The sequence below is a fragment of the Zosterops lateralis genome (assembly GCF_965231275.1).
Source record: "Zosterops lateralis genome assembly, chromosome: 3".
Classification (NCBI taxonomy): domain Eukaryota; kingdom Metazoa; phylum Chordata; class Aves; order Passeriformes; family Zosteropidae; genus Zosterops; species Zosterops lateralis.
In genome coordinates this window covers 21,112,359-21,131,011 of record NC_139764.1, presented here as the reverse complement: position 1 = coordinate 21,131,011, position 18,653 = coordinate 21,112,359, and the positions used below count along the sequence as shown (strand labels likewise).

Genomic DNA, 18,653 nt, shown 5'->3' with positions numbered 1-18,653 from the left:
CGTTGTCTGAAAAACAGGTTTTGAGCTGTATAAATATCTGTACCACCACTGTTCTCTCTCTACCAGTGGCTTTTAAAAAGTCATGCAATGTCTTTATTCTGTGCCATCGATGTTAATTGAGAATATGCTAATGCCAAAAAATCTTCCCTCCCTCCTCCAGTTCCAGTGTCAACATTGCAGAATTACTGCAGCATCCTCCGGGCAGAGTTTAAAAAGCTTCTTGACCGTAATGGGTAGGAAAAAATTACTGGGTGAACCTCACTAATTCATAAAGTGCCTTCAGCCTGTGCCACCCTTGCCTGGCCCTGCTCCAGGCCACAGTGTCACACTGCTGGTAACTCAAGGCTCAGCTCCCCGGGTTTTAAGCTCTTCTTGATAGTGTTAGTCCTTCATTAAAATCAGCCAGAGCAGAAAGCTGATCTCAGAGGAGAGCTCCAGCAGCTCCTAGGAACAGGCAGGAAACTCCACCAAATCGAATCAGGAATTTTTCCCTTCAACTTCCTTGAATAACAGGACTCTTGAGCATCCAGCAAGGGATTTGTTTGCCATATAAACACAATTGCTCTTTCTTTTTGATGAATGATTCAACTTCTCAGCTGAGAATGCTGAGCTATAAAGTTCCTGTAAATCCCCTTACAGTCTGTGGCCAATTGCTGTACAAAGACAGATCCAGAGGAACAGGATCACCTGCTGCAGAACCACCAGCAGACACTGTTTGAATTATGTCCAGCCTTCTGCCAAGCTCCAAATGACACGGGCATGTTGTCTTTTAATGCTGGTCGTCAGAAAATACTACTGGATTATCCATGCTGGATGTTGTAATTAGAGCATTAAAGTCTCCAAAGCCTTATAAAGTGAAGATGCTGAAAGCTATTGGTAGTAAAGATTTAGTATAACACTTAAGAACAGCACTTAGGGCTTTTTTCAATCTGTGAGGACTTTCTGAGGTAGAATTCCCTTGTTTCTATGATTATTGTGCATACTGCTGTTGGCTTTGGCAGTGAAAATGTACTTGTCAGATATGCTTTTATTGTAATCAGTTTATGGCTATTTTCATTCTGTGAGTTTGATGCATTTGCCTGAAATCCATGGCCTATAATTTCCAAACACAATTAGGGTTCATCACTGAGAATGCTAGAATTTTAATTTTCCTAAAAGACTTCAGTGGCCTTAGGTTTGTTACCTGAGTTTCCCTCCATATTTAATCTGACTCATTCCTTTAATCTGTGTAACCAGTATCACACACTGGCATCTGGCATAAATAAGGGTTCAGACTCTATAAGGTGACTGGCTCTGCACTAAAAAATTTTTTGTCCAAGAGAGCCAAGAGAGTTCAGCTGCCCTCCAGACTTTCATAATCTTTCTTTTCTATGGTCAAAACCAAGGGCACTTGCTGGCTGTCCTTCCACTGGCTTTAAAAGATCTTGATGACCATGAGAATGAAGTGAGTTGAGAAAAGGACTGAGTGTACAACTCATTGCCTAGAGCTCCAAGTGAGTTCATTTAGGGTTGTTTGTGATGTATCTTTGACTTGATTTGTGAAAAGAGGCTTTGGACCTGAGTGCTACAGACTGTACATGGGGCCAGTTTGCCCATGGAAGCGTTAAAGGGATCCTGAAACTGGCTGAACATAAAGTTCACAGGAGGTGGCAAGTGATACTCCAAGTGAGTTAGAATCCCTGACTCTTGCAGTCCAGTTGACATAAGAATGAAGCACTGTTTCAGCTGAGCTAAAGGCCCTCAGTCCCAAACCTGTTCCATTGCATCTGTTGGTTCCCAGTGTTCCATGCAGGAGCTGTTGGCAGGTTTGACCCCATAAATCTTGACTAATTCATGACCAATACTTGACAGGGCAATAAAAAATTGTTTGCAGGATTTTCCAGGCAGCACCAAGACACAAGCACTTCCCTTGAAATATGGATGTGTCCGTGGAAGGGGTGGCACTCTCTTTAGTACATATCCTACACAAAGAGTGATACTCTCATTTTTAGGGTGTTATAAAATACACCTCCATTTGTAAACAGACTGACAGCTCCATATCTGGGTTGTTCCCACAGTATAAAGCTTTAAATCTGCCTGGAAATGTGTCATTCTTGAGCTGACCCACATTGCTGGGATGCCAGTTTGAGGGATTTTTCTATTCAGCAGGCTGCTTTGGCTCTCAGTGACATTAAGAGGTTAGGGATGATGTAGCAGCTACATTCCTGGAGGGGAAAATTAGTTTCTCTGAGTGTTGCTCTTTGTGATAAGGTGTGCTCTACTTGCTCATTGCTAGAAAGGTTGTGAGCATCTACACGTCTCTTGTGCACTGCCAGAGCTTGGCAAAATTCAGTTGCAGAGGAGCTTAAATTGTTCTCTCCTTTGTTCTCATGCTCTAAGCATAGGTAATAAAAATATACCAGGTTTCCTTATGGTAGGCCAGGATCATGGCTTTCACTGATAATTTTCCTTTTAATAGAAGAATTATTAATAGGTGCTTTCCTACTATTTCAGTCTGACAACCTCGCCCTAATCTTAAGAAAATTGTTTTCAATCTTGAGTTGACTTCCCAGTAAAGTATTCCTCTTTTTAGTGGGCCCAGAGACTTTGGAAAGTGTGCAGAGCATTAAGGATGTGAATTTTTATGTGAATTACTCACTCTGATTTCAAGTTATTATTAAGCTTTGCCAGTGGAAATGCAAACAAAACCGTGTCTCCAGAGGATGGGGAATAGACATTGCTGCACATTGTAATCAGCCTCTCTTGAAGATTCATTTAATATCTTGTGTATTTTTTTATGAAATGCATTATTCATGTAACAAGATTCACAGGGAGAAGCAGCTGAATTGTAATTTCTGGGAAGATTCTTCTTCCAAGAGATGTCATTTTCATTATTTAAATGAGTGCAGTAGGTCTTGCCTGCATGAAAGAGGCATGAAGTGAAGGGAAGGGCCTGTAGGTGGGGCACTGAGCCAGATGGGAACTGCCTCTGAAGGGAAATAAAAGCAGCCATCCAGTAACTGAAGCCCCTTTTGGGTCAGTATGCAGTCATTTGAAACATCATTACACTTTGTAAGGTTTTTTTGCCCCGTGCTAAAAGCACTTAAGAAAGCAGTAATCAACCAAGACACAGTGCAAAAGTTTCCTCTCTTGTAAAAATACTGCTTGTGAGCTGCTTTCCCCACTGCTGTTTTCCAGAGTGCTCCCTCAGTTCTCCATGGAATTCATCTGCCTGGGCTGTCATTTCAAGGCCTACAGGAAAAGTCCCACATGTTTATTTTGCAATTCTCTCCTATTTACCTAACCCTAAGTAAACCACTCCACTTAATTAACACAGGCTCAGCCTCTGTTATATTTAAGACCTCACTCCACCAGTGGTCCCACTGAGATCACTCGGGCTGTTCAGAAATAACAAAACACAAATACCACCAGTAGACTTTAAGCTCAACTTAATAAAATTACAGTGATACAGACTCCACATGCTTAAGCAACACTAGGTGCTTTGCATCTCTTGCAGCGCTGCTGACGGCAAACTTATTTTTAAAAGGAATTTAATTAATGCATATAACCACTTAATTATGTTAATGAAACAAAAAAATAGCATGTTACAGCTGAGTTATAAATGCTTCATGAAAGGCATGAGTCTCCTTTTGACTGCCCTGCTCCATCCCCATGCAGCCAGCTGATGGGCATGTCTCCCTTTTTGTCTTCCTCTTCCCCTCCTCTTCCCCTCAATCCAGAAGGATTGGAAGGTTCCCAGATCCCACCTCAGTGACCCCCTGGCATGTGCATCCCTTCACTGGTGTGGATGAGCAGTGCCTTGGTGCCACTGAGATGTCCCCAGAGCCGCAGGGAGCTGAGAGGGAGCCTGAGGTGTGCCTGCTGCATTTTGACACTCTGAAGCTGCCCAGTGGCGGGTTGCTGGCATTAATGTCTTCCTCCTTTTCTCTTTGTTTGTTTGTTTGCCCAAGTTTGCCCACTACCTCCAATGGTGAGTCACGGGGACTACATCTGCCACCCGCGGCCCTGCGAGCGCTACAACCACGGCACGGTGGTGGAGTTCTACTGCGACCCGGGCTACACCCTCACCAACGACTACAAGTACATCACCTGCCAGTACGGAGAGTGGTTCCCCTCCTACCAAGTGTACTGTGTCAAAACAGGTAAAGGATGGTCCTGCCCTGGCAGTCCTGTCTTCTGACAGTCCCTCATTTTGGAGCAGATCTGTAGGTTGGTAATGCCTGGTGAACTTCTTCTGTTTCATGGTTAAGTGATGAGCAATGATTTTAAGATGCTACTGCTTTCAAGAGTCTCAAGGTTTTGAAAAAGGCTAAATATAGTGCATTCCCAAGACCTTGAATGATTCTAAACCATTTTTGTCAGATTATACCCTTTTTTGACCCAGAGATGGGGCAACTGAGAGGCATTTAAAAAACTTCTATTCTATTTTCAGTCTCATGTGAAGGGTGAGACAATACAGATGTTATAATTCGCACCAACACAATCAGAAGCCAAGTATTTCCTAATTGCAATACATTATAAGCATTTCTTGGCCTATCAGCTTTTGCCACATAGTGCTGTTAAATGCCTTAAAGCAAATCATCTAAATTTACCCCTTGTGGGTCCTACTACAGTACACCATTCATAGTTCTCTTTCTTCAAAGTATCTAGTTTTATTTGCAAGGCTGTTGCTTGAAACTTGTTTCTAGTTCTGTTTCTCTCTCAACAATGTCTGTCCTATTCCCTGGCATTTCTAAGTCAGCATTTTCTATCTTGATGTTTGCACACAGATACCTACTGTGTGAGCCTTCTGTCAGGCTTTGAGAATTCTCAACAAATCCCTTTCCCACACATTTTGATCACTGCCTCTTCAAATGTATTTTTTAACATCTGAGTATTTTTCTATGTATGCAAGCTAAGGTCATAATAGCATGTATAAAAGACAAGTCAAGGGGAAAAAGCAAGATCCAGCCACTGTGGCAGCTTAATGTTAACACTGCTTTTGGTACATGGCAAAGGGTTTATGTGTGTTTTTACAGGTTGCATATAAAAAATGTCTGGTCCTAACTGGCACTTCTGAGTAGTGTTGAGTATAAAATAACAACAGGAATACACAACTCTTGTATTGTCTTTCTGTTGCAGAACAAACCTGGCCAAATACACAGGAGACCCTCCTGACGACATGGAAAATAGTGGCATTTACTGCTACCAGTGTTTTATTAGTACTGCTACTGGTTATTTTAGCCAGGATGTTCCAGACCAAATTTAAGACACATTTCCTTCCACGGTTTGTACTGGTTTCTTTCTTACTTTGATGGTTGAGGGCCTTGATTCAGTTTTCACACACAGCACTCCTTGCTGGAGAGATGGAGCAGCTCATGAGCCTTGCAGATGCTTTGTTCTGCTCTGAGCAGAAGCCCCTGAACAACTGGTGTGGAAGGGAACCCCCAAAAACCTGCAGTACTCCTTCATGCAGCTGAGATAAAAAGCAAAGTTTGCCAGATTCACTCTGGGAGTAATTACCACTCTTCTATTGAGAGCTGCTGCTTCTGCCTGTAAAAATAGCTGACAATATTTTTAAATACTCATTTTCAGGTGCTGGGGGAATTAATTTTTTAACTACTGTAGACTTAGTAATGTAAGTTTCAAGAAAGAATTTCTTTTTTCTCTATGGACAAATTTATATAAAGAGTTTGCTTTGCCTTCATTAGTTTTTTTTCATCACTATTCATAAACGTCTCTTGCATCTTCCTTTATTTCCATAAAATATCATGGAGCTGGGAGCATTTGTCATTGATTGACATAGTGCTCTTCAAGAGGAAGGCCTATAGCCTGGACTTGTCTACTTTACTAAAATGGCTTTCAGCCCTCTCCTTTTCAGATGTTTTCATGTTTTAAAGGTACCTGGAACCGATTCCCTCTTGCCTAGACTATACTGTGTTTAATAGGCTACTGAACAGATTCTTTAGAGTTTAACAGACTTTCCCAATTAACAGAAATATTTTGTCTAAAAAGAAACCAACTTAATACTGGTTAAGGAAGCCCCCATCCTTAAGTAAGGCCTGGAGGAAGCCACAAATCTTTCCACCAAACCCTTGTCATCCAGCAGTAGTGATCTCAGTGCCTGTTTATTTGGGCTGTAAACACTTTTGTGGTCTAGTATACATTTTGCCAGGGGTTCAGACACTTTTGCCTGGTAAACTACATCTGTGATCTTATATCCATGATACCTACTGTGCACAGCACAGCAAATGGTGCTCCTTATCTCTTCCACATAATTGTTTACCTTCCCTTTTTGGAACTGTTCTTCCAATTACTGGTTTCAGTTTTTCCCATTGTAACAGATTCCTCCTGCCAACCCAAGCACAGTTTGACAAACATTTCTGTGGATGTTAATGACCCTGTAGCTTCACTTGTCATGACTAGAAAGTGCTGTGTTTACTGACGTTCAGCAGTTGCTCCTGCTCTCTGCGATAACCTCTCTGTGTTTGATGTAGAGGCAACCAGGAGGGCTCCATGGGTGACCCTGACTTCGTGGTGGTGGATGGTGTTCCTGTCATGCTGCCTTCCTACGATGAAGCTGTCAGCAGTGGCTTGAATGCCCTGGCACCCGGATACTCAGCTACGGCAGGGCAGGGGCACATTTTGCAGACAGAAGATCAAAATCCTCCTGCTTACCCTGGTCCCAGGATTCCAGACACGCAGCCCAGTGAATTTGAGACCTGTGACAGTGGGTCGGGTTCCTCTGAACTGCTCCAAAGTTTGTACCCGTCCCTGACATGCCAAGGGGCAGCACTTCCCGGCCCAGATCGAACTGACGTATCCCATAGCACTGACGGGGACGCTGCATCCACGAGTCCCCGGATCGATATCACAGATGGTGAGTCTTGCATAGGTGCAATAGGTGAGTCCATGAGCAGGGCACCATCATTTGTCTGTACTGGCAGAGGAGAAATTCACCCAGCCGACTCACTTATACAATCTCCATGGTTTTGTCTACACCTTAATTTGAAACTTTTTTAAATCATAAAACTCTGTGGTTATAGAATTTCATGTCTGTGATATGTCCTTGCTAGCTGGTGCATGTGATTTGAATGCCAGGCCAGAAGGCTCCTGTCCAGACCCCAGCCTCATCAAGAGGGATGTCAGCAAACACCTGTGTACAGCAGCAAAGCCAACCCTCATCTTGCCTGTGCTGGTCTGTTCATCTGCTCCTCAAGTCCTACCTTCACAGCTCCCTCACATATGCTGGCTTTCACAGCAAATAACAGGATTTTCTTCTTGAAAGAGAAAATATATTATATTTTTATACTGGGCCAAAATTAGCAGCCTTTATTAACAAGCTCATCATGTCTGTGCATCCTGCAAAATGTCCCTTCCATCTGAGGCATGTGAGCCTTAAGCCATGGACATGGAAGTCACAGCACAGGGAGAACATGCCCAGAGATCCATGTGCCAGAAGGGAACTTGCCTGCCTTTAAATCCAACATGAGCATGTACTGACACCATTTCATAGGGGTCTGATTGGTGCTGTTCAGCGTGTTAAGGAAACTAGATGGCTTTTCTTGGAGACATTTAGAGGGAAACGCTCATGCCCCACTCTCCATTGTCACTGAGATGAAGCTCAGTGTCCTAAATTCAGTGTGGGTGAAGGTCTGGGTGGAGGAATCTTCTGCTTCAGAGGGCTTTGGGTAGTTTTGCTAGTATCGCAAGGGGAACAGGACACCCAGGAGAAGAGGAAGAAATGGGGCTGCCAGTTAAAGTCTCTGCCACCTCTGAATGCTGCTTCAGTGATTAATGTAGTAGCAAGGATGTTTGCATTTAGGTTCTTGTGATCCTAACTTGTTGGAGAAAACCTGTGTACTTTTAGTTATCAAATTTTCATAGAGGTGTTAAAAGTCTGAGTGGGTCTAGAATTGGCAATATCCCATGTCTTGTTCAGATATTTGCAACGTCCATTTCTAGTTTTGTAGAATTGGTAACAATAATACTCTGCAAAAGGGAAAAGGGAAATTGCAATCAGCAGTCAATGGTATTTCTTTGTTTCTCCTAGAGATTCCTTTGATGGAAGAAGACCCTTAGCCTGCACTGAGTTGTGTCTTCGTCACATTGCACTGTTGGGTGACATGAATCATGAGGATTCCAAGCTAGAAAAGACTCTCTGTGGATTTGGGGAGGGTGTTTTCCTACTTATCAATCTTCCACGTGATGATGTCACCAGGTTGGGTGTATGTCTTAATCCACAGTGGGGTTAACAGCATCAGCATTTGGAACAGCAGCAGTTTTATGAATGAATCCTGGGGATTTGATGAGAGCAGATGTAGAAAAAGAACTGTGGCTTTTTAGAAATGAAATGTATATCTGCATCGCAGAAAGTCGTATGGCTCTGTAAGAAATGCTATTGGATTTTGATACTAACTGCCTCACAAAAGCATGTCAAAATATGTAAATTTGCTTATAAAGACTGCTTTAAATGACCTATGGACCTCTAGTTTATGAAGAATCCTTTAAAGTTTAAAAAATATCAGTACTGAAACAGAAAAAAAGAGGAAAGATTCTCTTTGGGTTTCCTATGATAACCAGGAAGTTTTTGATTTAGTTGTTGGTGATTTTGCTTCAGACCATGTCTGCAGATAGTATAACAGAAATGAAGGGATTCATATATACTTTGATGTACAATAGCAAATATATATAAATATATATATATATATTTAAAAACTCTTAAAGAGAAAGAAAAGGAAAGACTCCCAGGTTACATAATGATCTGGAGATTTTTTTTAAGGTAAGGCAGAATTTCTATCATAAACAATATTCAAAGTACAATATCAATATTTGTATTTATGCAAGACTTCTGTGACTACATTGCATTTGATAAATCCCGCTGTAATATGAGAGATCTAGAAGATGTTAAAATTATGAAATATATGCTTAAGAAATGTTGAACTGCCATGCTTCAACCTTTCTTAAGCTCTTAAATATATATATATATATATGAGAGTAATCTACAGTCATAGCCCAGAGTACTGCCTTGTCCCTGCACATCGTGGTAGTATTCTGAGCCATTATTGTAGAATAATTTTTAAAAGAAAAACAATAAAGCTGAGTTTCAGTTCTTTTGACTTATCTGACTATTGTGTACTTGGCCTTTTTTTCCCTTTCTCACTTCTTTCACCCACTCCTACCAGAAGGTAGGAGGTAGCAGAACACCTGTCCTGTGGCATTTTCAGCTTCACGTCCATTATCCAGCTGGAAATGGAGAGTGGTTTTGGTTAAGCAGAGCACACAGAATGGGTGCAGGAGGGGCACAGCTTCTGCAGATGCAATGTGGTTTTGTTAAGGGTTTTCTTTGCTCTGCAGGCTGTGCCAGAGCATTGTGCTAAAGCCTGTGTGGGGGGTTCTCTCTGTGGTGTTACAGGCTATTTGTTCTTTGTCAGGAAAATTCCTGGCTGTTTCATGTACTTACTGAAATCCAAGCAATTTTTCTTGTCTTATTTTTGGTATTGTGCAGACGAAACATCTTGAACTGGCAGTGTTTGAAGGAATAACTCACTGTGTGTTAATGACAGAGATTGCCATCATGTGGGCTAATCCAAACCAAAGGGGAGTTCTGGTTTTATGTACAAAGTAAATTAATAATATCTCTATTGCTGTAAATAGAGGATCACTACAAGCTGCTCTGTTATTTTTTCATAATTGTTTAATGACTTCTTTGTATTGTGGTACCATTTAGTGGCCCCACTCATGAGCCAGGGTAGTGGAATAATAGATGTGCTGCAACCATTCAAGAAAAGTGTTTAATAGCATCCTGTCAGGAACTGTAATGACAGCAAGAAGCAAAAACAGACCAAAAACTGTGGTGAGCAGAAAAAATTATGTCAATTTTCCTATGGTAAGATTGATGAAAACACAGCAATTGGTACTGAAAAATGAAACATACTCCATATTATCCTCCATTCTTGCTTACACAATATTTGCATTTTTCTTCTCCTGAATTGTCTCACTTGCAGCTGTATGTTCAGGTTTATCCCAGAGATGTATCGATCAGGTGTTTGTACTTTCTTGGCTGCCCCTTCCTTTATAGATCCTTCAGCCTTCCAGAGGTGTTTGCATGATCAACTGATGCTCGGAATTATCACTCCAGCAAACAAGACAGGAGTGCTGTAAAACCAACCCTGGACTGTAGCACGCCCCAAGCCTCCAGTCAGTTATGTGATTTCAGTTTCATAATGCCACTGAAAAGTATTGAATTTACTTTAAATGCCTTATAAAAGAATATGAAATCCATCTTTGCTGGTCTTTTTGCGGCTCGTGAAATTTCATTCCTTATTAAATTTTTTTGCTTCCATTTATTAATTTCTGTTATGAAATTCTTCTTGATTAACATTTGGAGCTCTGAGGTTTTACAGATTTACACTGCTGTGTGTATTGTATTGCAGTCATTTCATTAAGGGAGCCAGACAGGGTAACTTAAGAAATGTAAATTTATGACTTATTAGACTATTTTTATTTTAAGAAGTGCAGAACTGCAAATACACCAGAAAAAAATTAATGTATTAATTTTGCTTGGTAGCTTTTGGATAGCACTGTGCTAAATACAGCTTGTAAAGGGAAGAGAGTTTTACCATTTTTTGCTTATGTTGGGTAAGACTTCCTGAAAGGCTGTTTTGGGGAGGGATTATTTGTGTGGTTGAGTTTGGGGGTTTTGCATGCTTGAATATTTGGGGGAAAAGAGAGGATTCTTTCTCATGCTATTTTTTTTCCACATAGGGCTTGAATTCTCATGAGAGGACAGCCTGCCTCTGGATCCACAGCTGTGTCCCAACCCACAAGGTGACACCCGGGGCTGGGGGCTGCTCCCCAGGTGCCCCCACCCTGCCCACCAACCTGGACACCCTGGAGAACTCCACAGATCCCTGGCCTGAGACCTCAGGATGTTTTTAGGGCCTCAAGAGATGAGAGAGCTGCTCTGATCATGGCAGGATGTTCACTGTGTAAATGAGACCAGATGGGAGGAAGAGAACATCTTACACAGATTAAGGGCTGTTTTCCCTTGAGCTAACTGGATGTGAATTAAAACAGGTCCAGGAAAACCCTTGTTGGTGAGGGGAGAAGCAGCATCTTAGTGAAGATGGACAACTCATGTGCCTTCAGCAGAGAGAAAAAGGGTGTGTACTGAGAATTCCAGGAAAGAAAAACAAGAACTGGCTTCACCCTGTCAATATTTCTAACAGGAAAAGAGAGGAGCACAAGTGAGCAATGTGTCAGCCTTCGACACTGACTTACGGATGGGGGCTTGACCTGCAGCGTGCAGGGTGAAGGGTTGGGATCCAAGGTCTCACAGGAGCTCTGCAGGGAGTGAATCACAACTGAGCATGAGTCAACAGAGCCTGGCTGTTGTAAAAATGTTAAATGTCAACACAGGAGTGTTTATACAGAACTGTAACTTACCAAATGCATGAAGTATTCAGCTGCACTCAGCACTAGTAAGGCCTCAACTAGAGCAGTGTGTCAAATGTTGAGCAATTTTTTTCCTCTTCAAGGGAGACGTGGTGTAGCTGGATGTCAGCCAAGCAGAGAGAATCAAGCAGAGAGAATTGGAAGAACCTGTCCTGTCCTCACAGGTCACAGTTTATGTAATGTTCAATGTGAAAAACAGAAGACCAAAGAGAACATAAAAAGAATATTTTGCAAAGAAGGAATTTATCCATATAAGTAGGACAAGAATAATAGACTTAATTGAAGCTTGAGAGAATTAGGTTAGATATTAGGAAAAACATTCTAGTCACAGGTATGGTTACTAGGAGAGAGAGATGGTCTGAAGAAGCTGTAAAAACCTTTGAGAGATTTTTTAAGACTGCTTTAAATAAATAGAGGCCAGGAAAACATTGGGGAGATGCACAATGTGAGCTTTGAGGCCCCCTCTCATTCTGTCTCTGCATGATTCCCACCTTGTGAGAACTAAACTTGGCTGATGCCCAGTTTTGCCCATAGACTAATTCCAGACTGATGGTACTGGGCACACTGGTCATCAAAACCACAGGCAGGAATACTCTATTCCACCAACAGAAACTTTCATGTAGTGTGGGCTGAACTCCAATAAAATCCTGTGCATTAAACCCTGTTGCATTGAATTGACATTGATTTCAGAATTTTGTTCTGTGACAAATCCAAACTTGGGATTTTCTGGTCTTCATGTCTATCTTAGGCAGCTAAATGAATGCAGCCCTTCTAATACTCCCTGTGCATTAGGTGAAGTAAATCCTCTCTTGGCAATTATCTGAAGACACCTATTGAGTTCAATGAGAAACAGCAGCTCAGGCAACTGGAGCACAGAATCCATTGTCATGTTTATGCAAAACTTGCTTCCCGTGCCCAAAAGCAGTTTGCTCTCCCTGCTCTGTGCTGTGGATGGTAGCACAGCTTAGCACGTCAGCTGTCAGAGGGGGAGTAGCACAGATGAGGGAAGCATGTCTCAAGCTCCTGTTCCTGATCTCCTGTGGATGCCCAGGCATGACTTGAGGGCAGAAAGAATTACAAAGCAAGTAAACATCTGCCCCAAACCCAGGGGGATCTCCCATAGTCAAGGACACATCCAGTCCCTTCGACATAGTTCCCAAAGGAATTGTACTAACTGGAGGGGAAGCCCTGTGGCAGTGGGGAGATGGGCCCTGCTTTGCCTGTTGCTCTCCCAGGCCAAGGTGTGCAGCCAGAATAGACAGATAAATCCTTCTCTCCCCATAGAATGTATATAACTGACTTCATGCATTCAGATTTCTCTCCTCACTTCTATTTCTATAGTGGCACACAGCCCGTTCTTCCAGCCCTACATTTTCCAGGACAGGAAGATAGGTTATTTAACAGCAACAGAAAGGGCTGAGATTGAATTATCTTCTGTCCTGATGTCAGAGCAGACTTCTAATAATTCACAAAGATCCCATAAAGAAATTGGATGGATGAGGTGACTGGGATTCGAGGCACCTTTCCTCAGCAAGGCAAAGGGCTGCCCTGCAGGGCAGGGGCAGCTGCTATGTGAGAACATTTTATAACCCAGGAAAATTGCATTCACCTGCTAAAATATATTAAGCAAAAACTTGGAGAAGGAAGAAAAGACATTTAAATTTTAATAAAGTCCAGGGGACATGGATAAATTCCCCATGTTCTCCAGTAAGAAAAGAGGGAGCTGTTTGTTTAATACAACTGGTTCAAAAGAAAGTCAAGAGGCAAGCACAAGCTTCCAAGTTTTGGGGCTCCAGCAGCTCTTTACCTCTGCATTTCTGTCATCAAACTGGTTCTGCTTACAATAAGGGCCTTGGTTTTGGTTTGGATTCACTTTTTTTCATTTTACTGTGTTTGCCTTCATTTCTCCTCTGCTTATCCTTCTTTTTGCTCAGGTTTTTTTTTTTTTTGGGGTTTTTTTTTTTTTTTTTTTTGTTTTGTTTTGTTTTGGTTTTTTTTTTTTTTTTTTTTTTTTGTTTTTTTTTTTTTGTTTTTTTTTTTTTTGTTTTTTTTTTTTTGGTAACTGTTACTGTTGTTCCAGTTTCATTCTGCCACCCCAGTCATGCTGGGAAGCAAAACAAGTTGCTTAATTGCAGTGCAGTACCCAGCAGGACACTTTCCCTCCCGTGTAAGAGCTTGCTCTTATTTTGCCTTGCTCATTTAAGTTCTCAGCAGAGAGGACAAGAAGGGACATGGAGCTCCTCACTCTCCTGGCAAATGGTCCATGAAGATGGTTAGAAAGGGGCACTGAGGGGAGCCCACATTGCTTTGTGAGTGCTGTGTCTGTGCCTTGGTCCCAGGACTGTCAGCTCACCAGCTTTCATCGGCCCAATATTTACAGGTGCATGTGAATGCTCCTATAAAAACACAGTAGCCAAGGGTTTTAAGGATCTGCTAGTGTTTTAGGGTGTTGTTGAGGTAAGACCTTTTTAAAGACCCCCTCCTTTCTGAAACTGGTGAGCTCACATCTTCAGAAAATTGGCATTGATACGGTCCAGTTAGGGCACACAGGGTGCACAGCAGGTCACTTCATCTGCCTGCTTCCTGATGCTCCAGTATGAGTTTCTTGTCCCCTGGATAACTGCTTGAACTAAAGAGTTGCCAGTTGCTGAGCTGTCAGGTTCACATATTTTCTTTTTTCTCCTTTTTTTTTTTAACCTAATGAGGCTGGATTTATTTTTAACGTTCCTTATTACCATCCGCTTCTGTCTTCCATCCATCTACTGCTGAGTACATGCTGCTCTTGCCAAAGCAACTGTCTTTGAGCAGCTCTGTGAGCCCCTGGAACTGCACTGCCCTGCAGGGGATCACATTTGCCACCCTTGTCCCTCCTATTAATTCCATGGCAGCACATGCTGCTCGCCTGCCTTGTTCAGTGCTCTCATGCTAATAACTGTGCAACCAGTTGTTATTTCTTTCATAACCATTACCATAGCTGCCTGTTGTTAATAATTCAGGGTTAATTACTTACTAAAAAGTTTAGCAGAACGATTTAGCTTCACTTAGCCTGTTCATTGATGAAGACTATAAATGTCTGCAGTCTATCACTGATAGAGCCATTACTGGAGTTGGGTATAATTGGCTTTTACTGAAGTGCTGCAGCAAAAATGAGGGTTAATCCAACTGGCAAAGGGAGCTTGTACACCTCCTGCTTGGTTTTCCATTGGATTTTGGGCAACCACTTGGGAAGAGAAGTGCCACAATAACTTAGCAAGTTTTCTTACATATCCATTCACATTGCAGCAGTGTGAAGTGTAAACAGAGCCACATAAGTGCTGAAGCCTGCCATTAAAAAAGACATCATGACAGCTGTAAAGTGTCCAGCTTCTCAATTAGACTTAGAGTGCTGGGCTGATCTATCACAAATACATCTTACTGGGGAGAGGCATACCTACAACAAGGCTTAGATGATAGTTTTCTCTTTGGTTTATGGAAAAAGTGGGAGGAAAAATTGCCAAGAAGAAGCATCATTAAAGATAATGATGCCTCTTCAGTCAGTTTTCTCTAGTCTGGGAGGGTCCTGTTCCCTGCATTTCTGAATCTAGGAGCTGTCACAGACAGAAGGCTCTGGATATACAGACTGCTCTCCATTTCCAGTGAAATGAATGAGAACTGGGACCCCTTTCAGCAACGAGCTCTTTCTGACCGTGCAGTCAGGAGTCCCAGTCTGATTCCCAGAAGCAGAAGAAAGGCCATGGGCTGCCTTCCACGGGAAGGTGGGGTTTACCATTACACTTTTTAGAGCAAAACCAGACTCTGGAAAATCTATCCAGACTTCTGATTTTACTTGCATTACAGCATTTGCAGTGACTCGAGGCAGAATGGGTGCATTGTGGTACTGTGGATTCATTTAAGTCTTCGCAACATAGGGCTGTGCAACAGATCATCAACAGCCTTAGGCTGCTCTAGGCAAAGACAACGAAGTGAAACTAAGACAGTTTCCCTCTTAGATTACTAATAAATCCAGAACAGCACTGCCTTCACCTTTGGATGCCTAAGTGTCCTAAATATGCCTACATATTTTCATATTGAATTATGGGCAAGAATGTGATTGTCCCCTGACCTTCAGTTTCTTCATTGAGGCCGCGTCACCAAAGTGTATTTTATGTCACTAGGAGACAGCAGATGTAAATCAAATATCTGCCTCCTCTAGAATATATAAAATAAGGGGAAATGAAATGAGAATTCAAGGGATGACATGACATGAAATGAAAAGACAGGAATAGAAATAGAATGAAATGAATTTGGAAAAACAATTGTGAAATGAAGTTAAAACAAAGGAATGGAATGGAATGGAATGGAATGGAATGGAATGGAATGGAATGGAATGGAATGGAATGGAATGGAATGGAATGGAATGGAGTGAAATGAACCAAACCTTACTGAAACAATCTTTCTTGAAATGAAATGAAAATGAAATTTTGAGATTTCATTACCTTGCATGAAATAAAGAATTTTCATTTCACTTAAGGGAATGAAATGAGAAATCAAAAAATGTAGCACAATGGACAGAAAGGGAAGGAAAAGATTTTAAGAAATTTAAATTTGGTTGATAAAATATAAAATCTTGAAAGAAATTGAAAAGAATGGAATAGAGTAGAATGGAATGGAGTGGAGTGGAGTGGAATGGAGTGAAATTGTATTGGTTTAGCATTGCTTGCTTTTTGTAGCCGGACTACAGGACTGGCTTTTGTGAGAAGTTGCTTGAAACTTCTTCCATGTTTAGCAGATCCAGTTCCTGGTGACTCTAAAGATGGATGTGCCACTGGTCAGGGCTGGGCCAATTAGAAATGGTTGCAAGTCCTCTTAAGTTTTTGCCTCAGCAGTATTCAGCACTGTCAGATCTTTGTTTCAGGATGTCCATCATGCCTGGCTCTGTGAGGCAGTGAATATTTTCAACTCCCATCACCTCCAAAGTGAGTACCATTGAAAACTAAACAAACGTTTTTTAGAAAATAAATAAATGAATAAATCAATCTTAGGAGTAGCCTCGTTGTCATGTTGTCCTCATGCATTCATTTTTCTCTTCAGATTAGTCATGTACTTGAAGAACAGAAAGTTCACAATAGGGAAGCCAAATCTAATGTTCATAATTTAGACCCTGGAAAGAAATCCAGCCTGTAAACCAGAAAAATGTTATTCCGTAATTACACTGAAACTTCAACACTTATTGCAAGATGTGTTCATAAGTGCTTTTCCTAGGAGGCAACAGTCTCTGCCCTGCAATTACATATTTAAGCTCTGTAGAAAAGATTTGTTTACTGAGTGAGAAAGGCACAAATCCCAGGCTGCTGGTCAGAAAGAGTCCTATGTAATCATCAGGATTACACCGATACAACAGCTCAAAGACCTTTGACACTTGATGAGTGTTTTTCTCTTCTACAGAGTGAAAGAGTTTGGACCTTAAAAGGAAAGTGAGCTGTGGCTTTGATTAGCAGAGCCACAGAAAAAGAAATGAAAAATTACTGTGGAGAGCCATAAATATATGCTGAAAGTTTACAGGGAACCTGCTGCCAAGCAGGTTGTGATACATTTTAAATTTCAAATGTAGAGGGACTCACATGTGCAGATGCCAAACACAACAGTTTCTATATAACTTGGAAAAGGTAGGAAATGCAAGAAACCCTCAAAAGCACAAATTTGTGATAACTGGCAAATGTTCCACTTGAGCAACTGCTTTACCCCTTGGCATGGTCATAGAGAATTGATTCTGCTCTCTCAAAAACAACAGCTGTTCACTGCTAAAGGCTGTGTTTTGATTTGTACCATCTACATTAGGGCAAAAGAGACACAAGTTTATATTGTTTAGCCCATCTCTACTGGGCCTTGACCCACACAGCTCCATCAGTACTGGTGCATTGGCCACAAAAGCCAGGAGCAAAGGTGACCAGGCACCAAATTCTCTCTCAAATGTACAAAGAAAATATCAGCAATGGGTAGGGTTACTGTAAATGGCAAGCATGCTTTTTTCAGGCAAATATGATTTGTGAGGTGATGGTTGCTTCACAGGCAGTGAGTCACAAACCTCTTGGCATCTGCAGCATCTCTCTTTTCTTTAGGCAGTGACTCTCTGTGGCAGGAACAGGTTAGATAAGAGCAGTGTTTTAGGGCTTGTGCTGATAGCACAAAAGGAGCAGAAACTGCTGTCACATCAAAACAGGCAGAAATAATACAGGATGAGGCCATACAAAAGTGAAACACATTTCATGCCTGAAAGGTTGGACTTTCAGGTGTGGATGAAGCCAGAAGTGATGTGGCATCCTGCTCCAAGCACTTTCTCCAGTTACTCCTGGCTAGCAGATACTGTCAGCATAAGATCAGGAGTGCAAAGCACCACTTAGTGGAGTTTGGCTAAACTGAGCACTGGGTGAGGTGGAAGGAACTGCAGAAAAACTGCTGTATTTTTCTATTCTGTATTCACTCCATCAATGTGACTCCCTGCTGTGGGGCAGGAGCTGGAGTGGAAGGGCATCTCTCCAGAGAGGGCTGTGGTGGCCACTGGAAAGTACAGCCTCTGATACAGATCTCAGGTGGGCAGGTCTTGGTTGTCTGCACCACTCTGGGGCCCCTCCTGCCCTGGACATAGGAGCCAGAGGCAGCAGCAGCAGAGGGGCTGTCACCCAACTTGGGAATTCATGTGGTTACCCAGCAGTCTTCCCTCTTGAACAGAAGATTACTTCCACCTGCTTCTTGGTAAAAATGTGATCTAGTATTGAGACTTCAGGTTATTATTTTAATGCCTGCAGGAATCTTTCCATGTGAAAAAAAAAGCTAAGGACTTTTTCTCTAGGATGTCACATGCTTTGCTACTAAACCACTCTGCAGATCCTTAAAAGAATAATATTCTGGGAGTGCAAGAAGTGATGTGCCAGTTTTATGCTCTCCTCATCCGCTGTGTTTTTGAGTGGCACAACGTGAGGTGTCACAATTCATGTGTCATTTTTACATTTGGAGAAGTGGCCAGGATGGACCAAGCTGGCCATCCTGGCTGAGTGTGCTGTTGTTAACTGACTCATCTGGAGTACCACAGGAGTCACAAGGATACCAGGCTGTCGTGGAGGTGCTGGCTTTTAAATTCCAGCTGCATGCACAGCCCTGGCATATTGTCAGCATGTACAGTTTTCAGTTTCATGGGACATTTCTTCTGGTGTTACCAGCCAATCTTGTTTTACCTTCAT

At 42.0% G+C, this 18,653-nt stretch overlaps 1 protein-coding gene across 1 annotated transcript in view; it reads left to right on the top strand.

Annotated features, from left to right (window-relative positions):
* The window catches only part of SUSD4 (sushi domain containing 4), a gene marked incomplete at its 5' end in the record, with an annotated part of 69,347 nt that extends 60,336 nt beyond the window's left edge, over window positions 1-9,011 (top strand). The window contains 4 exons of the mRNA XM_083856208.1: window positions 3,951-4,142; window positions 5,122-5,266; window positions 6,477-6,859; window positions 8,033-9,011. Of these exons, the coding sequence (XP_083712334.1) occupies window positions 3,951-4,142; window positions 5,122-5,266; window positions 6,477-6,859; window positions 8,033-8,061 (749 nt within the window). The 3' untranslated portion in view covers window positions 8,062-9,011. The remainder of the gene's footprint in view (window positions 1-3,950; window positions 4,143-5,121; window positions 5,267-6,476; window positions 6,860-8,032) is intronic.
* Between the last annotated feature and the right edge of the window lie 9,642 nt (window positions 9,012-18,653).